Source organism: Urocitellus parryii, chromosome 5 (genome assembly GCF_045843805.1).
Source record: "Urocitellus parryii isolate mUroPar1 chromosome 5, mUroPar1.hap1, whole genome shotgun sequence".
Taxonomy (NCBI): domain Eukaryota; kingdom Metazoa; phylum Chordata; class Mammalia; order Rodentia; family Sciuridae; genus Urocitellus; species Urocitellus parryii.
This window is the reverse complement of record NC_135535.1, coordinates 28,673,299-28,698,740: the sequence shown is the minus strand read 5'-3', so window position 1 is coordinate 28,698,740 and position 25,442 is coordinate 28,673,299. Positions and strand designations below refer to the sequence as shown.

General features: G+C 34.5%; 2 protein-coding genes across 2 annotated transcripts in view; both read right to left on the bottom strand.

Annotated features, from left to right (window-relative positions):
- Positions 1-6,471: 6,471 nt before the first annotated feature.
- On the bottom strand, positions 6,472-7,701 carry Ccer1 (coiled-coil glutamate rich protein 1). Its single transcript, XM_026396640.1, has one exon. The coding sequence runs from the start codon at positions 7,699-7,701 to the stop codon at positions 6,472-6,474; it is 1,230 nt and encodes a 409-aa protein (XP_026252425.1).
- Positions 7,702-17,324: 9,623 nt separating this feature from the next.
- The window catches only part of Epyc (epiphycan), a 32,095-nt gene continuing 23,977 nt past the window's right edge, over positions 17,325-25,442 (bottom strand). The window contains exons 3-6 of the mRNA XM_026398664.2: positions 24,234-24,392; positions 22,972-23,174; positions 22,350-22,445; positions 17,325-17,495 (exon numbers count right to left, since the gene is read on the bottom strand). Coding sequence (XP_026254449.1) covers positions 17,325-17,495; positions 22,350-22,445; positions 22,972-23,174; positions 24,234-24,392 — 629 coding nt within the window. The remainder of the gene's footprint in view (positions 17,496-22,349; positions 22,446-22,971; positions 23,175-24,233; positions 24,393-25,442) is intronic.

Sequence of the window (25,442 nt, the reverse complement as noted above, 5' to 3'; positions counted from 1 at the left end):
GAAATATAATACCTTTATTTTCCCATAAAGAAAAACTAGAATTAATTGGTAGTCAAGGGCCCATTTTTGATAAATTTTTTAAAATTGGAATTCTCATGCTGGAAATAACTTTAAATCAAAAGAGTCCAGCTTTAGAAATAACTTTAAATCAAAGACTTGAAAACTTTGTATTGAAACATTAGGTTATTTATAATATTTAATATTCTACAGTAGTTGGAATACTTTCATGATCTTCAAGTTGGACATCAGTTCTCATACTAATGTAGATTCATTCTACAAGTGGAGAGATGGCCCTAGAAAATTCTTTTGCACTAGGGGCTAGAAAATTCTTTAAAAGCACTAGGGGTCCAAATTCTAACTATTCTTACCTAGTTATCAGCCCATTACTCAAGGAGAACAACTCTCATTTCCTCCTGTGGGGCATCCTTGTGACTATAGGGTTTTTCTTTTGGAGGAACTCTACTGTGTATCTGTATTTATACATAGATGTAAGTAGTAAGTAGATTTTCTAAAATAGTTGGCCACTGAAAGTTAAATTCTGTAATTATTATATAGAAGGTATTTGTCAGTGCAAGTATTCTTCATGTGCAGCATTTCTAAAAAATTATTTGAATGTAGTTTGTTTCAGGAATGCAGTGGTCTCCAATACTCCTTCCCTGTCCCCAGTAATAGAACAACTACATATTACAATGGAAACATGAATAAAGAGAGTAATACATCCTAAGCTGTACTTCTGGGTCTTGATTGCTGCAAATAAATTACTTTTACCTCCTCTTCACCCATTAAAAACTATTCCCATTTTAAGACATTTGATCCCAAATAAGCAGCCTGGCAAGAGTGAGGTAACCTTACATATGAGCATGTGGATTATGACACAGGGACTTCAGTATCTCTTTTTTCAGTGCCTTTTATAAATTTCATATTGAAGGGATCACAATCTTGTTCTATCCTACTTGGAATTCCGGTCAAATATAAATGAAGGTTTTTTTTCTGGATAGGCTATTTTATGTAAGACCAGAGGAAGATATGTTCAAACGATATGGTGAACCTATAACCTTGACATAAAAATAGAGAACTTGGGTCATGAAACAGTTTTCTTCAAATTCCACATCCTTCATTTGTAAAAGGTAAATAAGGAATTAGTTCTCAGAGTGGTTATACATTTCAAAAATGTTAATGTATGGCAAAAAGCTTGTTGTATATGCTCAGAGGTTTTATTGAAATCCAAGGTCTGTGTTCTGACAGTTTAAAGTGTTCTATAGATGACTTATGGCAGGTATCTAACAGCATTTTGCCTTTATATGTATATGTTTATAATTAGCTTACTTTAATTGTAGCATGAAATATAATTTTTAATTAATTTGTAATATTAATCATATCCACTTATACATTTATAAATTGCCTATAAATTCTTATCATTACTTCCCTAACTTAAAATTCTGATTTTTCTTTTTTTAATTTTTTTAAATTGGTTTAATTGTGGTACTTGTCATATATTAAAAAAATTATTCCACTTAGGAATTTTTATCAACCAAATATATGTATATTGATACACATATACATAAATATTAATCAATGATTGTCTTCTTAGGACTTGCATATATTAACCTCTAATACGTGATTTCTTTAAGTATTACAGATAGATGCATGCATTTCAATTTTGAAAAACTAAATTCTAGTATTCACTGCTTATTGGGGGAAAATTATAACTCTTAGCACCAGCCATTAGGACATTAATGTCAGCTGTCAGCTATAAGAATAAAGAACACTTAATTGACCTCAAGGCAAGAATGATGGGGTGTTTTAAAAGACATAAAATGTTATGTGGGAATGTTAAGTGGGAAAATAGTCCAGCTCTAGAAATTTGTTTCTCATAGTTTGATGTAGCTCAAAATGATGTATCTCATTGCAGTTATCCCAGGGAAAACAGTAGAGTTCATAAGTAATGGTGTTAATTATTTTGAGAGATTTCTCATTTATAGTTGCTATATAGTCATTTATAGTCACTAACAAATAACATTTAGGCACCACATATCAATGTACATTTGTGCATTTACTGAATACTTTTAACTAATAACTGTTGAATATCACTCTTTCGAGTCCTTGGTAAGTATCTGTTCATTTAGTTTGTATAATCTCATTTATTCTCATGTTGTAGATACTATATTAGATGAAAACAAAATGCAAAGAAAAGAATTGGGGTAATATCCTTGAGGTCACACAGGTTGTAAATGACAGAATCTTGAATACACAAACTACCATCTTAATCATTAAATTCTCATGAGATTTCTATAATAGATTTAACTGTAAATCATGTTTTTTAGATCTTCAGTGGCATGCCTGTCTCTTAGAGACAGTTACAAAGCATATCCTAATGCAATAGGTCTGGTGAACCTAAACTTCAGTAATTTCTCAGGTGGTACAAATTCTGCTGGTTTGTGGACCTTACCTTTAAGCATCAAAGCAGTAAGACCCTGACTGCATTTGTACAATTTTACCAGAAATAAAACTAAATTTCAGGGTTCATGCTTAGTTCAGGGTTTTCACAAAAATATCTGAATATCTCAGTCCAATAGAATTGCAATGAGATGAGATTTCCTAGGCAGTGCTATTGAATCTAAATTGATCTTGTTCTCAAAATTTAATTGGGATAATTTATTATAAAATGCAATTCAGAAAATAATGATTAACACTGATTTATAGACAGTAGTACAGTTCTTCATCAATATTGGGTATCTGGTCTTGACACAGACCCAAGTGATAGTGAAGTGTTGTTACGTGAGAGGAAACAGACTTAAGGCAATTGGCTACTGCCACAGGGCACTTGGTCAGCAGTGCAATACACATCCTGGTCTTCCTATCACATGATCAAATCCTTCTCTTCCATCAGCCGACCTTGATATTGAACTTTGTTCTGTCAACTATCTAAAACTAAGGAAATACTGGGGAAAAAAATGCTATTACCAAAGTAGCTAAAACACAGCCACACTTTGATTTTGATAATACACTGAAAATCAAGGCCTAAGGGATAATCAAGGCCTAAGGGATTCAGAAGCATTAAAATTGTTTTACATTAATACAAATCTGTGTGATATCCAACAACATAGCTGAATGCATCATTTTTTATACCACTAAAACAGCATAAAACATTTAAGGAAACTGTTTCCTTCATCTTATCTAGTCTGACTCAAAATTACCTTTGAGGTGAAGTTTATATCATCTATTTCCCAGATTTGTAGAGTTAGTATAGCTGGCAAGAGATTGGTTATTTTACCTCTTGGGTTTATTTTAATGGCACTAAATAAGATAGAAATACTGTCTTCTTTATTTACAGATGTTATAAAATTTTATGAAATCATATTTAGAGCTCAAAATTGATCTCTAAATGTCAACTATATTTACCATCTTTAGACAGTTAATATTTTCACAGAAAAAAAATCCAAGTTACTGTGGAGACAAAGTAAAGAAGGTAAATTTTTTTAAAAAATGCTGTCAGATAAGTAGCAAAAATGCTTATCTATTTTAGGCCTTCTAAACCTTATTTTTTGATATTTGACAAATAATTTTTTTTTAAGTGGTACCTCTGTATCACTGTATCCACGCCATCGACTTTTGAATGACTTTAAGAATAATAAGATTCTTTTGGAAAACTGTTTCTTCAAGAGGATACTTACCTCTAAAACTAAAGAGTGGGTTTATTCTGAACCCATACTAATACTTCAGTGTCTACTGAATTATCAAGTTGTACCAAATAAGCTTTGCAGAGTTCTCACTAGGAGCTAAGAACTAAGTGTTCCAATCATGCTAAGCAACAAACCCTAGGATCCCTAAAGACAGTGGGAGAGAAAGTAACTGAGAAGGGTAATGATGGGGATACTGAAATGCCAGTTCCTATGTTCTGATTTGGATCTGGAATGTGCTCCCAAAGCTCATGTGCTATGCAATGCAGCAATATTCAGAGGTGAAATTACTCAGTTGTGAGTGCTCTGCTCTGACCTCATCACTAGGTCAATCCATTTGATGGATTAGTAAATTAAATGGATTAACTGGGAGGTTTTAAAAACTACAGGCAAGCGAGTCTTGGCTGAGGAGGTAGGTCACTGAAGGTGTGGCCTTGGAGATTCTCTGCTTCCCAGCTATCAGGAGCCGAGAAGCTTTCCTCTGTGGTGTCCTTTTGCCATGATGCTTCTGCCTTAGAACTAAAAACCATGAAATGAGACTTCTGAACCCGTGAACCAAAATAAACTTTTCCTCCTCCAAGTTGTTCTTGTCAGGTATTTTGATCACAAAGATGCGAAATTGATTAAATATAACCCTTCAACATGATTTAATCATTTCATACTCCATAGGATCAGGAAAGGGACTATAACAATATTTATCTACTAAAAAATAGGTGATGAATCATCAATGACTTCTTTAATTTTTGCGAGTGTCTATTTCAGAAGGCATGAGTAGCACAGGAATGAGAAGATATGGCTTCTGCCTACCTCTTGGTTTTCATTGGCTGCTCCTTCCAGAGACTCTAGTCTTTCAATTCCTCAATGCCCCTCACTCTCCCCCAGCTCTTGGCCTTTAGATTCAGTGCTCCCTCTTCCCACAAAGTAGACATCCCAGACGCACTGTTGGATTCCCTGTGATTTATGCTTTCATAGTGGTTTGCTTCAGAATTATTGCAAAGGCCAATTTGTCTTATTTTAATGTCTCTCCTTTGTTGTTTTACCGTTTTTCCTTATCACTATTCATAGTACTTGGTCCCTAGCAGTTCCATATATGTTCAATCATGGTCAATGGTAAAAAGTGTAAACTCCTGCGGCATTGTTAATGTTTATATCCCTTACAATGAATAACAAATAATGCTTTGTTATATTTTTACATTTTTTAAAGTGGAATCTTTTGCCAGAAGAAACTGAATTGTCTACATGTGACTGTTAAGAAATTCAATCATAAATGAAAGGGCTTCATAAGAACATACTTACATTTAACCTAGTGATTATTTTGGTGTTTTGAATATTTGTTAGGATTTATTGACCAGTATTATCAGTAGCATCATTCTTGGATTGCCTCTATTTGTATATATTAGAACAGTAATAGAAAGGCACATTGATGGTCATTGAAAAACTGAACATTGGAAAATATAACTGGTCATCGACTGCTTTAATTTGGAATATTTAGTGCAATTGTAAAATTCCTAAAGTATTTTAATTTCATTTCTTTTGTTCATCCTGTTGGATACCGAAGCACTGCTACATAGATTTTTGATAAATGAGAATGTGTACTTTATTTTTTATTCAACAGCTAACTTTGTTATCTTGAAAGCTGCAAAAAAAGTGAAATATATGAATGAAAATCAACATTTGGTAAATATCAATGTAGTCTTCTCTTCAACCAGCAATTAAATGTGGTTCCAACTAAGCAGCATAGTTCATCATGGTATTTTGGAGAAGGCAGGTTCAAATTCTTCATCAAGGGATATTCTGGAAATATGCTATGGATAGAACATTTTATTGTCTAAGAAGAAATGTGTTACTTCCTACAAGTGTTTGGGCTAAAGATATCTTTATGATATATTCTTCACAAGTAATTGTTAGATATCAGAATCTAGCTCATACAAGTCTCATTTTACACATCATTTTTTTTTAAACTGGGAAACAAAATAAGGTATTCCACCCCCAAAAGGTCAATAATCTTTTCTTATAAATCCATTCTGCAAAAAACTAGTTTTATGATTCCTCTGGACTTAGGCAAGGAATATATCCAGGAACAAGGTTTCAAAACCAAAGCTATGTTCCATTGTTTGCAGTTACCTTGGATTTTAACTAGATGTGCAAGTTGACTTCTGACCATGGGGAATCCTCTCCATGCATGGATTATGGATTGTTGAGGCCATGGCAGATAACCAGTTCCACAGAAGCAACTTCATGTTCTTCTGAGGAAGATCCATAGCACTGTGGAATAAGGAATATAAATGAGCAATGCCACAAATGACTGAAAATGGGGCTACCAAAATACAACCCTCAAAAGTGAACTCTGAAGGTAGAAAATCTACAAGGAAAAATAATGTAGAAAAATTGTGTTTTAAAACATTCAATAGCCATCTTATGTGCTTAACTACATAACAGTCGAAATATTTGTTGATACCAAGGTCATTAAATTGCATGAATCAGATCAGCATTGCCATAACAAAAGCACAATTGTCTAGAGGAGAAAAGAGCAAATGAAACTATTCAAACTGTAGCAATAAAATATTTGGCCTTTAATCACTTGCAATAAAATATTTGAAAGCTCCCCACCCCCACCCATAGTCATACACCAACACACCAATGTTTAAGCATTTTATAGTGGCCAAAGAAGGGGTTTACATAGATATGTTTATTAATGGAACTCACTTTTAAATTAGTTTTTAATAAGTTGCTAATCGATCTTAGCCTCAAAATTCAGTTCCATCCCATTCCTCAATTCCCTTCCAGATGTCTAGTGGTTAATGTCTTGTACCGTGAAGAGAGCTTCCTGTGGCACTTTGGGAATAATCTGTTCTGTGCTTAAATAAGTATAGTCTATAAAATTCTTTCTCTCTTCTTCTTCCCCTACTAGGATTGACAAAGGCATTTCCAGAGGCAAGTGATTTTCATCCTCTCTCTGTTCTTCCTCCTCCAGGCCCTCCTCTTCCATTCCCTCCTCTTCATCCTCCTCTCCTTGTTCAGCCTCATCCACCTCCTCCTCATCCACCTCTTCTTCTGTCTCTCCATTCTCCACCTCCTCTTCCTCTTCCTCCTCTTCACTACCCTCCTCCTCCTTTCCATCACACAGCTCCTCGTCACACTCCTCCTCATCCTCAGTTTTCTCCTCATCCTCAATTTTTTCCTCTTCCTCTTCCTCCACCAGCTGCGTGTTGGGAGACTGCTTTTCCTCCTCTGGGGCAGGACTGAAGACTAGAGAGGGATTCTGCATGAAGCTATACAAAGTTTCCTGCAGCTCCAAGTCCTCCTCACCGCCGCTAGGGGGCGCGTCATTTCCGGTGGAGCCGGCCGGGGACGCCAAGCCTTCAGCCTGGGCTTGCTGCACTCGTAGCGCCTCCTGCTGGCGCTTCATCTTCTCTTGCTGCCGCATGTCCTCGTAGATCTGGTTCATAATGAACTGGGTGGTGTTCCGTGGCGCTCTCATACCTGGCGCGCGCCACCCATACAGGTTGACAGGCCGCAGCAAAGTGCTCGCTTCGGCCGGCGGGCTCTTTGGGGAGGAGCGGCGAGGGTGGCGGCGTAGGCCGCGGCCTCTGCGGCCCCAGCGCTTCTTCCTGCCTGGAGGCCTTTCCCAGCCTGGATTCCAGGGCCCACGCCAGCAAGAGCAGCAGCAAGGGCAGAGTGGGTGCAGACCATACACCCGGATCATGTGCATCTGGTAGGGGGGCTTCCGGAATCCTGCGGGAGGTGGGCACCAGGGCCCTCCGCAACGCCCCCAGTTGGAGTACACGGCCCAACAGGGCCGTCGGGGAGGTTGGAACCACGGGCCTGGACCGTAGTGCTGCTTGGGCTTTTTCCTGGGAGGCTCATACTCGGCCTTGGGGCCATAGCGGTACCGCCGCTTGTAAATCGGAGCGCCTCGGCGCCTTCCATGGCAGGATGACCAGGTGTGTAAGGGGGCAGAGGATGACCAGCCGCCGCCCAGATTAAGAGGGTCCTCCTTGTTGTAGAGGGTCTGGGTCATGGTTCAGGGAGCCCCCAAGAGGTCTAAATAGTAGCGTCCTAGAAGCTGTCAAGTTTGGCCAGATCCGATGGTTTGAAGAACCTCCTCAGCGTGTGTCTGAGGATGACCACATGCCTGTGGCTGGAATCCTGCCTTCGTCTCTTTCCAGGAGGCCCCCCCTCTTCACCGCTTGCTCGTAGTTATCTCTTGTCCTTCGCACCTGGGTTGTCTTGCCCAGGTGGGTTGAGTGGGACTGGGGCTGGGTAAGGATGGTGGGGGAGGAAGGTGTTGGTTGGCGACACGCAGTGAGAGCTGCTCCCGGGTCCCAACACACACCCGCCTCAGCAGAGGCCTGGGCTGGGGACGGGGGAGCTAGTGGTTGCGCGTTACCTTGCCACTCCCTCTCAACCCAGGTGCTTCACCGTCGCGGTCCTGGCCGGACTGAGAGGCCACAGCCAGCTCCAGCCTTTAAATACCGGCTGGGGGGCCCTCACGTGCCCACCGCGTCCTCGGTTGCCAGGACGACAGCCAATCGGGATCGAGAGGGCCATCCCTGCGTGTGGAGGCGGGGTTCGGGCCTGGACTAGGTGTGCCTTGAACATTCGCAAGGGGCTTGTGACGCAGTTTTTGAGGGGTGTGGGGCGAGAGGCTGGGACTGGTTTTATGCTGCCCAACCCAAGCAACACTTTAGGGAGTTTGTTTGATCCTTTTGTATCATCTTGCGGATCAGGGATGTGGAAGATGGACTTTCAACTGAACCTGGGCAAGGGTGGGAGAACTCGGGTATAGACAAATAAATATTTTTACATCTTTTGGGGGTTCGGGATTCATCATATTTGAACAGATTACAAACATGTATTGAGTGTGTGAACTGAGTGCAGGTGTGCTTATGGCACTTGATCTTCTTGTCTTCTGATACATTGTTACCACACTTCAAAGATTAGGGAACTGAGGGATTATTTTACCCCAGGTTGTGGGGCTAATGAACTTCAGGGATAGTATTTAAGACTAAATTTAACTCGGAGTTCTTAATGACATGGCTATACTACCAACCCAACTTAAATAGGATTCTTGTGAAAGTAAATGTAAAACGTACTGGAAAGTATTTTGCTAATTATAACATACCATATGCATACGTTGACTAAAGAAACATTGTTACCTCATGGGTTTGTTCTTGAGAATAGGAATATTCTGATTATGTCTTTTCCGTTTGTCTCTTCACTGATCTTATAGCATACTTTGGGAGCTTTAGAAGTATTATCGTTAAGCATATGAGTTTTGATTTAGCTAGATGTAATTCAACTTCAGCTCACCTTCCTAAGGCTCAGGTTCTTTACCCATACCTTTAGTCTGGTTCTGTTATATTAACAGGATTGTGTGAAGGATTAAATAAGGTATTTCGTTAAAGAACTTCGTATAATCCATAAATACTTCATTACTTAGTTATCATCATTACTATACTTAACTACTTCAGGGCTACTTCAGTGTATGTAAGAACATGTATCTTTGCGGATGATGTAACAATAGGCATCCCTACCACCCTGTGTTCTTTTCTTGTCCCACTTTGTAGAAATATCAAGGCTCACTAATTGTAATCCTAGAGAAAACCAACCCAGAGTATTTACTTCCCTTTATTACTTTTCTGTAGTGTATAAAATCGTGAAAAATAGAAAACTGATTACTTCCATCCATTAAATCCCAGGGAAGCAAAATTTGTGAAAGTCCTGAAGCTTGCAAAGGTTATTTATGCATTGCTGGCTGGAAACTTAGAACAGTATGGGGGTTCTTGGATAAGGAGTCCAGAGTTACCTTGGGACCTCTGGACTCCACAGGCTTCACTCAATTGCACTTGCTCTTTGGTTTGCTGAAGATAAAACTTCTTGACTCAAAATACATAGTGCTGACATTGGTGGCCTCCAGCGACCCCTTCTAAATGCAGACTCATACCTTTGACAGTTTAACCTGCTCTACTTACCTCAAAATGGATTGTGGTTTCTGGGCTTATTTTTCTAAGGACATATGTCATACTATAGGAGTTTTAATTGAGACCTTTAAGAAATTGACCATATTACTGTAATGAAATTCTCATTATTCTCTTTTTGTTTTTTAAAAATGATGATAAGGTGTCTGGAGTTGTGGCTTAGTGGTAGAAAGCTTGCCTGGCATGTGTGAGGCCCTGGGTTCAATCCTCAGCCCTACATATGAATATAAATAGAAAGATAGATAAATAAATAGAAAGATAGATAAATAGATAAATAAAATAAAAGATCCATTGACAACTACAAAATATTAAAACAATCATGATTGATTTTACAGATGATTAAGTGCATCATGTTTTGCTCAGCTGACTTCTACATACAATATTGGCTTATCTTTCTTATTCATTTTACCTATTAAAATCAATATTGTCATAGTCAACTCTTATGTGAATCAGATGTGATTTTTAATTTTTACATTTTTATAAGATTGGGATTATACTACAGATTTTTTAATGCTCTGCTATACCACAGTTTACCACCAGAGTATGTTAAATATAACAGAAATCCAATTGAAGAATTTTTAAAGACACACTTTTAGTTGCCTATATTTTTATTATACTGTTAAGTGAAATATTCTAATTCAATATCAAAATGAAACATATATACTATGTTATTATAGTCTGTATTAGTTTTCTGTTGCTGCATTAAAAATTACCATAAACTTAGTTGCTTAAAACAACATTCATTGTTTATCTCTTCCTTCCCAGAGGACCAAGAATAGCTTAGCCAAGCCCTCTACTCAGGATCTCATACAAGCTGTAATCAAGGTGTTGGCTATTTCAGGTCCTCTTCCAGAGGCACAGTTTGGGAAAATCTACTCCCAAGATCATTCATGTTAAAGGAGAATTCATTTACTTGTGGATCTATGATGAGGGCCCTTCCTTTTTGCTGTCTGTTGGCTGAAAGCCACCTTTAGGATGCAGAGGCCACCTACAAGAGATCAAAGTTAGATTCTTGATATTGCCCATAGTTCCTTTCCATAGGCTTCTTTAATGCAGATGTACTACATCAAGCCCAGAAAGAGTATCTCCCTAGTTGTTCTTCGTCAGATGGAGATGCACACATAGATACTGTGTACGTGTTTATCATAATCATGGATGTGACATTTATGCCATTCATCATCTTTACCATTCTTTTGGTTCAAAGGAAGGCTCAGAGATGCCAGCACAAAAGGTGGGATGGGTGATTGCTGGGAAACACAAAGCTATGAACACTGGAAAGCAGAAAATTATTGGGGGGGACCTTCTAGTCAGTTTGCTGTATATGTAAAGTAAATCCAGAAAAATGTCTAAAATATATCCTTTATAGCTCCCAATCAGCAATTTATTTGGAAACTTTTAATAATGTTGGCATTGTGAAATTCCAGTAAATGCTGTATGTTGATATAGGTTATACTATGTTTTATGATATGCAAAAGAGAGCATTAAGTTCATATAAGTTAAAAACATTATAATCTTGGTGTGGTCTTTCTTTCTTTCTTTCTTTTCTTTTTTTTTTTTCATTTATGTGACTTGAATAAATTCAAACACTTGGTGGCAGTAGTAGCTCAGTCAAAATTCAGTCTGTAAGCATCCATACCCAAAGCAAACTATGAGAAGTGAACTCCTCACTGAAAAATTTTATCACAAATTCCACTTTTTAAATATTCTATATGGACAATACTAATCATCATTCTACGGCAAAGTGAAATTGGGTATACCTATTAGATTTATTCATTTTAAATTTGACTTTGAAAGAAACTAACCTCAGCTGATTAAATCTATAAATGTAATTCTTCAGAAAGAAATTTGGTATAAGTGATATATTTTGTTAGATAATGAAATTCGATAAATAATTTTTAGGTCAATCTATGCAACTAATGCTGCTCTATGTGATACAAATATAAATAAGTGATTAGAGCATATTATGCATGGTCAGAGGCTTACCTTTTTCCTCTGCAAAGACAACCCCATACAGGAATTTTAAAAAAGGTTGGCCCCATCTTGTGGTCACAGAGACTAGGTGCAAGATAGTAAGCTTTTCTAGCTTTTCAAAGGTGAGCTAAGGAATTTCAAAATTTCCCATTTCTTTCTCTTGTTAATTTGGGAAGTAGAGGGGCTAGTTTGCAATACTATGAAGTGTTTTTTCTATCAAGGAACACTATTATGATATTTCCCACTAATGAAACATCAAATCATTTTAAGAAAATTTTGAAGAGAAAGTTAACTTTGTGTTAATTACAAAGAGTGTGTTTTGACACCTTTAAAGAAAAATGAAGAGGTCAATTTTAAACTCATCATATTACTGTGTGTAGGTACTATTTGCTGGCACCTTCTGATATTAGTAATCCTACAGCAAATCAAGATTTTCAGAGAACTGTCAAAAATTATACTAGTTATAACACCTCAAAACCATGTGTACTCAGTAATAATTAGATAGGAATTGTAACCTGGACAAGTTTGCTTAATTTTAAAGTATAAAATATTCCAGAGCCGTAGAATGCACCTCCTCCCCTTGGGAAAAAAGTCTGCAATGTATAAAGGAAAACTGACATGTAGCAATTTAGGGCAAGAAATAGTATTATTAAGACACATACATGTGGTTTGCTTAGAGGTCAGTTGTAAAGTTAGAGCTGTCAAGGAACAATGTGATATGTTTGAAATGGCCACTTAAATATGATTAGTTAGAAAGATTGCTAAAATATAGTCATTTCATTTCAAGGCTTTAAATAAGCACTTCTCCCTTCTACAGTTCTTGGTAAACAGCAACTGCAAAGTAGCCTTGTGAGTGTGTAATCACAGTGCCTGTGTAAATGTCAACTAGCACTGTCATGTTTGCATAAGAATGTCCTTTTTATACCAGTATTTTATTTTTTGGTACAAATCCCCTTGATCTTGTAATAATATCATACTGATGAGGCTATGAGGATAGAAACATATTCTGCAGCATTTGGGGGAAGACCTGATATCATCAGTAATGTTTTTGCAGGCCAAGCCTCATTATGATTTCCATGGGCTTCTTCCTTTATAAAAATAATAAAATAATTATATATTTTATTGTTTGTTATTATAAAGTATATAATCCAAATTAAATTATTATATATAACAATAATATAATTATTTCCATGTTCTCTTTTTACTTTTAAAATATTGAACATCTCCATTGTTCCCCTGAAATTACTGTGAGCTATTGTACTACTGTGCCTAAAGAATAAGCTAACAAAGGCTTCTAGATTCTTCCTCTGAACCTGGAAGATGTTAATCCATCTTCCTACTGATTTTCTGGAAGTCAGCAGTATACACAACTACTGTGGCTCCCAGAAATGGTTTTTCCATTGTGAAAAAGCTTCAAAGGAAGCTTTTGGTAATTTGGAAGTCACCATTCACAAAGAAAGACCATGCTGATATTTGTAGCTCCATCCAATCTGTACACCATTTTCTAATATTGTAACACCATTTTCTAATATATTCTAATATAACAGGACAAAGGTGAGACTATAGTTTTTAAGCACAACAATGGGATGGAGTCCGGACAGAATTTAGGGGGCTTCCCATTGAAGCCAGATTTAAATACAGGTAGTCAGTGTTGTTAGGTAAATCGGGTCTAATATCAAAGTAAAATGAAGACCATGTTGAGAATGGAGTCCAGGAAAAGCAGAACAACTCTTGGAATGTAAATATCCCCAAGGCCCAGAGCCCATCCCAAAGAAATGTTAATGAAACAGTTCCCTGGGAATGCGGAGATGCTAATCCAAAAGTCCTTCCTGCCCAGATTACTCCTTTGGCCCACCTGTGCCCCATCCTTTGGGCCTTCCCACCTACATTCCATCACTGAAAGATAACAGAAGGAGGACAGGAATGTGGGAAAGCTGAAAGAAGACCTTAGCTATAAAAGAGGGGGACATCCCCTTTCCACGGATTCCACCTCTTTGTCCCCTTCTTCCTCTTAGAGAAGTCTTTTCAGCTGTCCTTAATAAAGCTTCTACTTTCCACTCTAAACTTACCTCTGCATGCTTCTCTGGTATTATACTTCAACATTGGGGAAGCAAGGACTCACCGGTAAACAAAGGTAACATCATGACCCAGGACACTTATTTGATCTGTGATTTGATTTTCCCCAACCCTTAGGATGAACACTTAAGCAGAATGCCTGGCGTGTAGTTGAATCTGATAATTGATTGCTATTATAACAATGTGGGTCAAGAGGCACTAACTTTAAAACAACATTTAGTATCCTTCAGAGTTAAACTCTAGATCTAAAAGTGATTTTCTGTCACTATTCACTGAAATATGTATCACTTTTATGGTCTCTTGTATTTTACCATCTTCTATTTTATAGTAATGATGTGCTGTGGCTCTTAGTATTTTATATAACATCATACAAAGTTGTCATAACATCTCTATGGACATCTTGTAAACTTTTAACCACTGGCAGTGTTAATCATTTAACTCATGAAAATGCATGAATTAAATCTAGTAGATGATTTTTCTTTCTCCTGTATTACTTTCCTCAGCATTTCCCATATATGCAAGCAAAAATAACATGTAAGACAGTTCTGGTTAAAATTTATGTATATGTTTAAAGTAACTGTTTTTCTAAGGATCATTATAATTCTTTTTCTTAAACATTAGCAAATTAGTCAAAATCTAATCACCCATGTGGCTCCCTCACTGGCACAACCCAGCTAGAAGTCTGTGATATTGTCTGTTTTCTTGTCCACATGGAGACATGACTAAAGAATAACTATTTCCTCTTCGGAGACATAAACTTGATTCATTAAATGTTACCAATGTTCCTTATTATTGACATTGCTACCACTGATATTTTCTGTGCATTTCTAGGAAGATTTAAGGATAGAGAAAGAAGTCATCACTCATGGGGAGTTACCATTTGCTTACTACTACTACTAGGACTTGGAGATATGATAAACAAAATTTTAAAGATGGCTATTTAGGATTCCTGACCTCTGATCTTCAAACATTCATCAAAGTATTCTTAAAAATTTTTTTGCAGATATAAAGTCCCAAAGCAGTTGACCTTAAGTATGAAGGTTAAACAGGTAGGTGTGACCCTAACAAATGAGAACTTTAAAGAAAGATTTTGTCTTTGAATAGAAAAGAAGAACAAATCAGAGCGATTAGAAAGCCAAGTAAGATTCAAAGTGCTATTATTAGATTTTGAAGCTGGAAGTTACCTTGTAATGAGGGATGGGTGTGTCCTCTAGAAGATGGGAAATGCCTTTGGCTGATAGCCAGGAATTAGGAACCTCACTCCTGCAACCACAGGAACAAATTCTTCCAGCCTTTTAAATGAGTTTGGATGTGGGTTGATTCCATATCTCCAAGTAAGAGCTCAGCCAAGGACACTTGCATTTCAGTGTGATGAATTCCCAAGTAGAGAACTTATGCAAGTCATATGGAACTTCAATCAAGAGAAGTGTCAGATAATAAATGGGTGTAGTTTAAGTCAAGAGTTTTGTTGTACTTTTTGTTATATAACATATATATATAATTTTGCTATTTATAATTCTTGACGGAATTAAAATAAATTCCCTTTTAGTATGGTTCATAGTAATGTAGCTATGAGGATGTGTATCTAAAATGTCAAAGCAAAAAATCAGTTTTTAAATGTCACTGGTTTGTGGTACTTGATGTTTGGATGGTTAAGATGTTCAGTTTTGGGGGTATTCAAAATCTGATTAAAGTCATGATTGAGCTGGGGATGTGGCTCAAGCGGTAACGTGCTTGCCTGGCATGCACGAGGTGCTGGGTTTGATCCTCAACACCACATAAAAATAAATAAAAGAAAGATGTGTGTCCAACAAAAACTGAAAAATAAATATTAAAAAATTCTCTCTCTCTCCTCTCTCTCTCTCTCTCTCTTTAAAAAAAAGTCATGATTACTTTTCCTCCCTAGGGCTCAAGAAAATTTATCACATACTTTTTCATTATTAGACACATATTGGTACCATACTTTTAGAGTGAATCAAAAAAATATCTATATACCTAAAGTGGATATATGTTAGAGGAGTATTCTCTAATTGTTACATTATAGAAATTTTGGATTTAGCTCCAGTAACTATAAATAATGACATACAACAAATGATGTTGAACAATAAGAAAAAATTCAGATAATTTAGATTTTGAAAAGTAATTGATTGAAAAAAAGATAATTGAAAAAAAGGTATTTTTAAATGTTTGAAGGTACTGATAATTATCTCATTTTAACTATAATGTATTAATTCAGAAATAGATTATGCAGTGGTAGAATAGTTTGATATTAAACTATTATAGTAAGGTAGTACAGACTCAGGTATCATTCCCACACTGTAGGTGAAAATGTGGGTGTAATATTTTAAAGGAAATTTAGTAACATTTGTTAAAATGTAAAATAATAATATTTGACTTCAAATTCTACTTTATGTATTCTTACATGTACACAAAATTATTTATTTTTAAGCAAAGAGAATTTTGACAGTTTTGATTGTTTTAAGTGCAAATACATATATTTCTGTAATGGAATTATGTATAGTTTTCAGAATCAGTAGAGTCCTGCTGATATGGAAATATCACCAAGAACTATTTTAAAATGAAAATAACAAGGTTCAGAATAGTTAGTAGTTAGTATCACTTGTACTTTAAATGCATGCTTTCATACACACACACACACACACACACACACGTGCCGTGGATATATGTATATTCAAGTGGCACATACACATATCTATTTGTGTACAAATGAAGATATTACTTCTATATAAGTTTTTGTTTCTCAGGGAAAACTTTATAAGGAATCAAGAAGACATTATTTTCAGTGAGTGGAACTTAGTATTTTGCAGCTGAAAGGAAGCTCACACTTTATAGATATCCTTTTGTTGTGTTTCAGATACAGGTTCCTATATTCTACATTTTATAGAAGCTCAACTCAAAGTATTCCTTATTTCCTGGTGTGATTATCATCTCTTTTCCATTTTCTATATTTTACTTTTTTGCAGACACAGAAATAGACCAAATAACCAGTTATGTGGGCAAAAGTCTAAAAGGACTTAACAGAAAATTTAAATGAAAATATCATCATTCGAAAACTGGAGTTATATGTATTATTTATGTATATAATTGGAGTACAACAGCTATTTTCCCACAAGGCCACTGTAATTTTCAAACATATTTATTATTTTTCTTTATGCTCTTTAACAAAATAGGAGAAAGTATGTGTTAGTGAAAACTAAAAAAGGAATAGAAGAGTTTAATGAAAAAACATCTAAATTCTAGCTAAATAGCTAATGTTCAATTTAAAAATTTTCTTTATTATATACTTAATTTTGAATTAACATATGCATTCCTAACACTTGAAAATTATAATTGATTTTTAAGAATATCTATAAAATTGGTTCTGTCATTTAGTTTTGCTCTTTCTGAATAGTTTATAGGTTTATTCCTTATCTGATGTTTTCTTAAATTACTAAATTTTCATCATATATTTATTAACACTTTGAGTTGCATTTTGTGTAATCATATCAGCTTTTGGAATGCAATTTGAAAGTTTCATGCTGAGCTTTGTTTCTGAAGAAAGCAGAAAAAAATATTTTGTTGTGGTGAGCATCATAATGCTAGCCATTATCTGAAATCACACAAGGCTCCCGATGGGCAAACGAGGTAGACACATGTATGCCTGAGGAGTTCTGCTCAGGTTGATAGGGTTTCCATCCAACCGAATGTCCTCTAGTGCCTTACGAATGTAAGTCAGATTTTTAACATTGCAGAAGGTATCTTCATGCATCTCCAGAATGTTATTATTCTAAAAAGATGAAAATAAATAATATATTACATATCATTAGTATTGATTGATATCATAGTCTATTTTACCTCACCTTTGTTTTTATTCTGTTCCTTCCCTCAGTAAAATGTACATATTATACAGTTACTATATATAAGCACTTTCTAAGGAATGAGGATGCATCAAATAACAAAGGAGATATTCTCTTGTCCTCATGGAACTTATACTTTAAAAAGGATGCCGTAAGTAGGTAAGAGCAAATTTTTAAATAAAAGTTTTTTTTTTTCCCAAAATGATGAGTACTATGAAAAAAGGAAAAAAAATATATTCTCAGAAGTATCAATTGAACTGAGAATAGAATGACTAGAAGACACAGGAGGAACCAAGCAAAGGAAATTCAAGAGAATATGAAGTTCAAAATCCTGAGGAGGCAGCATGGAATGTTATTCTTAGCATTTTACCTTTAAGTCAGCTGGGCTGAAGGTAAGTAAAGGAATGGGAAAGAAAATAACAGGAGGATGCTTAGGGCCCAGGACTGAGTTTTTAAAATAGTTTTATTGAATGTATTCCATATTATCTACACTTAAAATGTTCACCTGTATGATTTTTAATATATTCACAAAGTTTCACAACCACCACTTCAAATAAATTTAAAAACATTTTCAAGATTTAAAAATAAATGTGTGTGTGTGTGTGTATGTGTAGATTTTAAAATGTGTTTCAGAAATACTTTATTTGTCAAAAGTTTAGTAGATTTATAAGGATTTGTTGAATTCAAAATCTGTTGCCCAATTTGGGGAGCATTTTCATCTTAATATTAAATCCTCTGATCCACCAATATAGGCCCATTTATACTTGAATCATTTTACTTCCAACAATGTGTTATAATTTTAACATGACATGATTTGTACTTCTTTTTATATTTATTTTTAGGTAGTTAAAATTGTGATTATTATAAACAGATGTTTCTTAATTTCACTTTCAGATTATTTATTGCTTCTCTACAGAAAAACAATTGATATTTTATGTTGATCTTATAACTTGCCACTCTACTGAACTCATTTTCTAGTTCAATTTTTATTGGATTCCTTAGGATTTTCTGTGTAAAAGGTCATGTTATTTGAAAATAGCAAAACTATTTCATTTTTAATATGAATGGCATTTTACTCATTTCTTGTATATGTTTTTCTTCATTGGTCTAGCCCATGTTCAAGGTACATGTTGAATAGAAGTAGAGAGATTAAACAGTATTTTAAACTTCTCTTGTTTCTAATCTTAGGGGAGATATATTCAGTATTTCTCCATCAAATATAATGTTAGCTATGGATTTTTTTTACAGATGTTCTTTATTTAATTGAGGAAGTTCTATTCCTAGAAGTTTTTTTAATGATTTTGTAATAAAAGGGTGCTGTAGTTTATCAAGTGGTTTTTATGCATATATTGAAATAATTATGCGCCTTTTATCCTTTATTCTATCAATATGGTATATTACATAGTTCCATTTTTAAAAACTACTTTGCATTCCACTTAGTTTTGTTGTGTATTCATTTTTATCACTTGGTGGATTCTGTTTGTTATATTTTACTGAGGATATTTGTATTATATTTATAAGGTATATGGGCCTATATTTTTCTTTTCCAATTATATCTTTGACTGGTTTTGTTGTTGAGGTAACTCTGGCCTCATAGAATGGGTCAGGAAATGTTTCTTCATTTTTTATAATTTGGAATAGTTTGTAAAATATTGGTATTAATTATTTAAGCACTTGATACAATTAATCAGCAGAATCATGTGTGATTGGACTTTTCTCAGAAAATCTTCACAAATAGCTGCATTCATATAGTTTGCTTTTTATATATTGATTCAGAATTGCTGTTTATTCTTTAGTCAATTCTGTGTCTTTTTTGAGTTTTTCCATTTTATTGATCCAATCTGTTGACATTTATAGTTGTTCATAGTATTCCCTATTATTCTATTTCTGTAAGATTGGTAGTAGTGTCTCCTTTTACATTCCTGACTTTATTAATTTGAGATATTTTTCTTGATAATTGTAGTTCAGATATTAGATAGTACTGCTACTTGAAATTCAACCCAGAAAATATGTTTTTGCCAGAAACTTCACTTGTAATTACCATGCTTTCAGCTGACCAAACATTTCCAACTTTTAGTTTTGTTTATTTTCTCTATTATTTTTCTGTTTTTTATTTATTTCTGCTCTAATTCTTGTTATTTTCATCTTTTTTGACTAGTTGCCTCTACTTATTCCAGATGGAAGAGATGGTTTTTCTTAATAATAATTCAAGGCTAAACATTTTCCTTTATGCACTGCTTTAACTTCATTCCATAAGTTCTAATATGTTGTTTTTATGTTTTTATTTTCTCAGATATTTTCCTAACTTCCTGAGGATTTCTTTTTTGAAACATTGTTTAAGGAAAATATTATTTCATATCCAGATGTCTGAAATTCTCAAGTTATCTATGAGATTGGTTTTTAATGTAACTCTTTGGAATCAGAAAATATACTTTGTGTTATTTTTAATTCTTTTCAATTCATTGAGACTCATTTTGTGGTCTGTTAGTATTTTATCCCAGGATATATTCCTTGTGCACATTAAAAGAATGCATATTATGGGGTGGAATGTTCTGTAAATGTCTGTTAGTCAAATTGGTTTTTAGTGTTGCTTAAGTCTTCCATTTATTACTGATCTTCTAGATAGTTGGTTTTACCATTGTTGAAAGTAGAATATTGAAGTATCTATTTGTGTCTTCATTTCTGATAGATATCATTTGATGAATTTTAGGGTTCTTTTGCTAGGTGAATGTGTGATTCATCATACATTCTTAGTGTATTAACCACTTTGTGTTATAATGTATTTATGACTAATAATACAGATTTAGTGTCTGTTAGTTCTACTGTTCCCTTTGATAGGTTATAGACATGTTGTAAGTAAAACTTATGCCTCACATTTAAGTTTTAATCATGTACCAGTAATTGCAATACTCAATTTATAAACTTTATCTTATTTAATCCACCCAGCCTTCCTACACAATATATTATCTCTATTTCAGATAACAAAACTCAGAGGCAGAGAAGTTCAGATATTAGATAGTACTAGTACTTGAAATTCAACCCAGAAAATATGTTTTTGCCAGAAACTTCACCTTTAATTACTATGTTTTCAGCTGACCAAACATTTCCAAATGCATCAAACGATAATTTTTATGAGTATTAAAAGTGCATGTAGATTGGACACAAGAGTAATCTAAATTAAAAACAGCTATATTCTTGATGTTGCTGAAGTAGTCTTTATAGTGAAATATTTTAAAATGTGTACTTTTACCTTTCCAAACATAAGAATGTGAAAGTAAAGACTAAAACTTCATATCATCTTGTACATATAAGCACACTAAATTCAAATATAACATTAGAGATTTTGATTACTTTATAGGGTCATTATCATCTCAGACAATAGCAATAATATTTAACTAATAATTGGAAAATAAAATTCAAAATTTATTTTGAGGCTTCCCTTGAAAAATCATACATTTTATCACAAAGCAAGAACTCTTAATATATACAGAAATACACCTTTCAAGAGGGAAAGAAAGAAAGTACAGTCATCCAGAAACAGAATGAGGGCAAGAAAGAATATACATTAAATGATATTGATTACAGAAGAAAATTATTAGACAAACTGACAAAAGAGAAAAATATAGAAGACCAAGACAGATATGCACAAATACCCTAAAATGTGGAAAGATTATGTAAGTATATATGTATATGATATATAACACACATATATAATAGATAATATTCATTAATAGAAAAAAAAAGAAAGAAATGGAAGTAAATATTTATAGAATCCATAGAGAAAAACACAAGAACTAGACACTTATTCTTGCATAGCAAAATCTCTACTTGGAGTGGTTTATGCTTTTTGTGCTAAAAATTTATAATATTGGACTATGACATTTATTTGAGCACTTAATGGATGTCTTCTCTGCACATTTATCCTATGGAACAGATGAAATTATGAAAGAGTGTTGATTATACTGTAGAGTAAAAGTCATATGTGAATAAGAAATAATTTATTTTTAACCAAAAATGTTTCATTACAGAAAATTTTAATCACTTAGATGAAAATGAAATATATTTAGAAACTATTAGATCATAATGTTTTGAAAATGTGTTTTCACTCATCCCTTCAAAGATCAAATATAACTTAATGGGAGTAAAAATAATCCAAACTTTTAATTATGTTAGTTAAAAATGAAAGAAAAGAACCAACTATTCTTTTTTATGCAGAGAAATGGATGTTTGTGATTTCTGAGTGTGTGGGAATGCCTAAGGATTGAATTTAATATAAGATATTAAACTTAAAAGCTAAAGTTCACATTTTTCCTGAAAAATAGAAGTCAAGTTCAATTTTTCTCTCTTTTCTCTTCCATATCTAATCCTTACACATTCCTTTATTCAAAGTCAACCTCAGCAATGTAATGAGACCTTGTCTCAAAATTTAAAATAATAATAATAACAACAACAAAAGGCTGAGATTTAGCTCAGTGATAAAATATCCTTGGGTTCAAGCTTTAGTACTGGGGAAAAAGAAAGAGGAGGAGGAGAAGGAGGAGCAGCAGTAGGACCACATAGAAATCAAATGGGATAGATAGGACCATGGATGTATAAATACTTTGTGTTCAGATGTAGGACACACTTTTTTTCTCTAATTGTGCTCTCTAGAAAAAAAAATAGTTAAAAAAAAAATCATCAGAGTATGTTAACAGGCCATTTGGGACAGATTTTTGTGTCCTGACTTCCTTCTATTTGATTTTCTCCATGGAGCTTTGAGGCTCACCTTACTGTCAGAAGCCTACCTGGAGATGAAGGGCTCGCAGGTTTTCTGGAAGTGGTAGAGGAATGTGGTCCAAGTTGTTATCAGTGAGGTAGAGATGGTGGAGTTCATACATATCCTGAAAACAGTCCAAACAAAGGGACTTAGTAGAAATTAATGGTGTCACAGCTGTACCCTTCATTCCCTCTCCAGGCAACTGTTGCTAAAATAGCATTTTGCCTATTCAGGCCTTGTTAGCTGAGGTGGTAGGAGATCCAGTCAAATTTTAGAAAAATTGGCTGTGAGCAAAGATTTCTTTATGAAAATTGAAAGTGTTTCTCCATCTCTAGGAAGAACCTCTCTCTGTTGTCTGCTTTTCTCAATTTAAGCAAGGTAGTGATTCCCATGGAAGACATTCTACAGTGAGACTTTGAGACACAGAAAGACTTGTCTTGATTTTATAGGCATGGAGAAATAGCATTTCTCTCCAACACAAGCCCAAAACTTAGACAATATTTCATCTCCTCCAGCCAAACACCTTTGAAGAGCTGAGGCACCACCACACAGGCCAACTGATATCAACTCTTATAGGAATAAAAAAGATATTAATTGACAGCAAATGAGATGGGAAAATAAAAGTTCTTCATATGAAACCTAAAACTTACTTTAAATGCTTCTTGCTTGATCCCTTTCCTTCCAAGTCTATTGTTGCTAATATCAATAAATGTCAAAGTGGTTGGCAGTTCTGGGAGCTGCCTTATTTTGTTGTCACGCAGGACAAGTTCTCTCAGTTGAGGCAGCTTTCGGAATGCATCTTCATCAATCTCAGATATTAAATTTGATGTTAGATCAATCCTTTTTAAATCATCTAGATGAAAAGAAAGAAGGAAGTAATCAAATTATCTTGAATATGATTTTCCTCAAGTAAAATATGAATGTAAAATTTCCCACATATTAAAAATGTAAATATGAGCTGATCACGGTGGTGCAGGCATCTAAACCCAGTGGCTCCAGAGCCTGAGACAGGAGAAGGTTTTCAAATTCAAAACCAGCCTTAGCATAAGTGAGGCTCTAAGTAACTCAGTGAGACCCCATCACTAAATAAAATACAAAACAGGGCTGGGGATGTAACTCAGTTATTAAGTGTCCCTGAGTTCAACCCCCAGCACCCGCCCCCCAAAATGTAAATGTGAATTTAATTAGTAATAAGAGAGTTAAAAACATAATTATCTCTCTACTTATTTTATAAAACTTGTTTGTTTCCTCCAAACACAATGTGTATTCATGTGCTTATAAGAAATTTTAACTTTAGCAATGAGATTTACATGTTATATTTAAAATAACTTTTCTATCTCTTTACTCTTCAAAAACTTTGGATTTTACTACTAATGATGTTTTTCTCAGTGAAGAGTGTCAGATATTCTAATAGCCCAAAATACAGGCATTGAAAAAAAATCTTCAAGTGATTAAAATGTTTTACAACGACAAGTACGGAAATTCTTCTAAGTTGGCAACAACCATAAAGTCAGAATTTTGGCTTGCATTCATCAATCACAAAACTACTATGCTTTAATGGAAGCTTTGCCAAAACCACCAAATCTTCGTAAATACACAGCCATGACATTTTATTTTAATGTCACAATGAAATACATTCTAGCACATAAATATGACTACTCATGATTTATATTTAGTTGAAAATGGCTCACTTGAAAATATTAACAACTATATAGTTTTATAATAGCCATTAGTTATTCATTTTTATTATCATTATTAAAGTAATCTCTCAAATATTTAAATGGGAAAAATAATTGACTTATGAGTCATATTTTGGCATTCAACTTTCATTCTCCATGCCTACATTTTATATTATCAAAATCATCAGGGAAGTCTGAAAAGAAAAGAAGGACATTAATGCTGTCATCCATACTTAGGCTTGCAAAGTCATTTTTGTTGATCTTTTTAATTCTGTTAAATCGAGAGTAGAAATAGGCAGTCTTCCTGGGCAGTGGAGGAATAGCATCAAGTTCATGGTCATCACAGTACACTGTGGTGCTTATACAGGTACACAGAAGGCAGGTTGGAAAGTCTAAAAGGTAAAGGGAAATAATTATATGAAAGTAAATATTTTTCCCCAATAATGTGGTTAATTATATTTAGTAAACAAGATTAGAATCTCACACACACCATTATGTTCCATTTTATATTTTCTCTCATAATTTTCTATAAAGGGAATATTAAAGTCAAGTATATCAATTAAAGCTGTGCCCAACATATTTAAAGTATATTTTAAATTACGGAGTATTTGAAGAGTATTATTTTAAGTAGTGGGCATTTGCCAAATATTTACTATTTATGAAATTAAATTTAAAGACCTCTCTTATAGAATACCAAAAGTCTTATTGTCCACTTTTCTAGCTGTGAGTAGGAAATGATTATGTTCTATTTTTTTTATTTCTTTAAATTATAGTGAATTTTATATTTATTAGAAATTCTATCTTCAAAATATAAAGATTATATTTTACAAAGTTAAAATCACATATAATATTTGTATTAGAGTTTGAATTCCATATTTAAGTATCCCATTGAAACAAACGTGCTGCAAAAAAAGATATAATAATTAATATTTATTCATTTGATACATATTATTGAATCCTTTTTGTGTAAGTGGCACTGTTCTAGCTGGTGAAATAGTGGTAAGCACAGACACAGTTCTATTTTATATCTGCTATGTGAGATGAATGTTAATCATACAAACAAGCAAGATTATAATGGCAATGAATGGGATGAAATGTATGAACAAAACCTAGGATGATTTGCCCTAGTGGGGAGTAATGGAAGGAGGTCTTGGAGGAATGATAATTGACTTGAAACCTGCAGGAAGAGAAGGAATTGGCTGTGCAGGAAGGGAGGGAAGAGTATGCCAGGCAAAGGAAGCATCATGTGCCAAGTCCTTCTACTTTGGAAAGACTGAAAAATACTCCACGTAGGCACAGCTCAGAGAACAAGGGAATAGGTAGGCCATACTATGCAGGGGCCTGGTAGGTTGTGTTGCAGGTTTTATTCCTTATATTAAGGGTGATCAGGAGCATTATGCAAACTGATTTGCATGTTTAGAGATCATTCTACATGAAAGTGT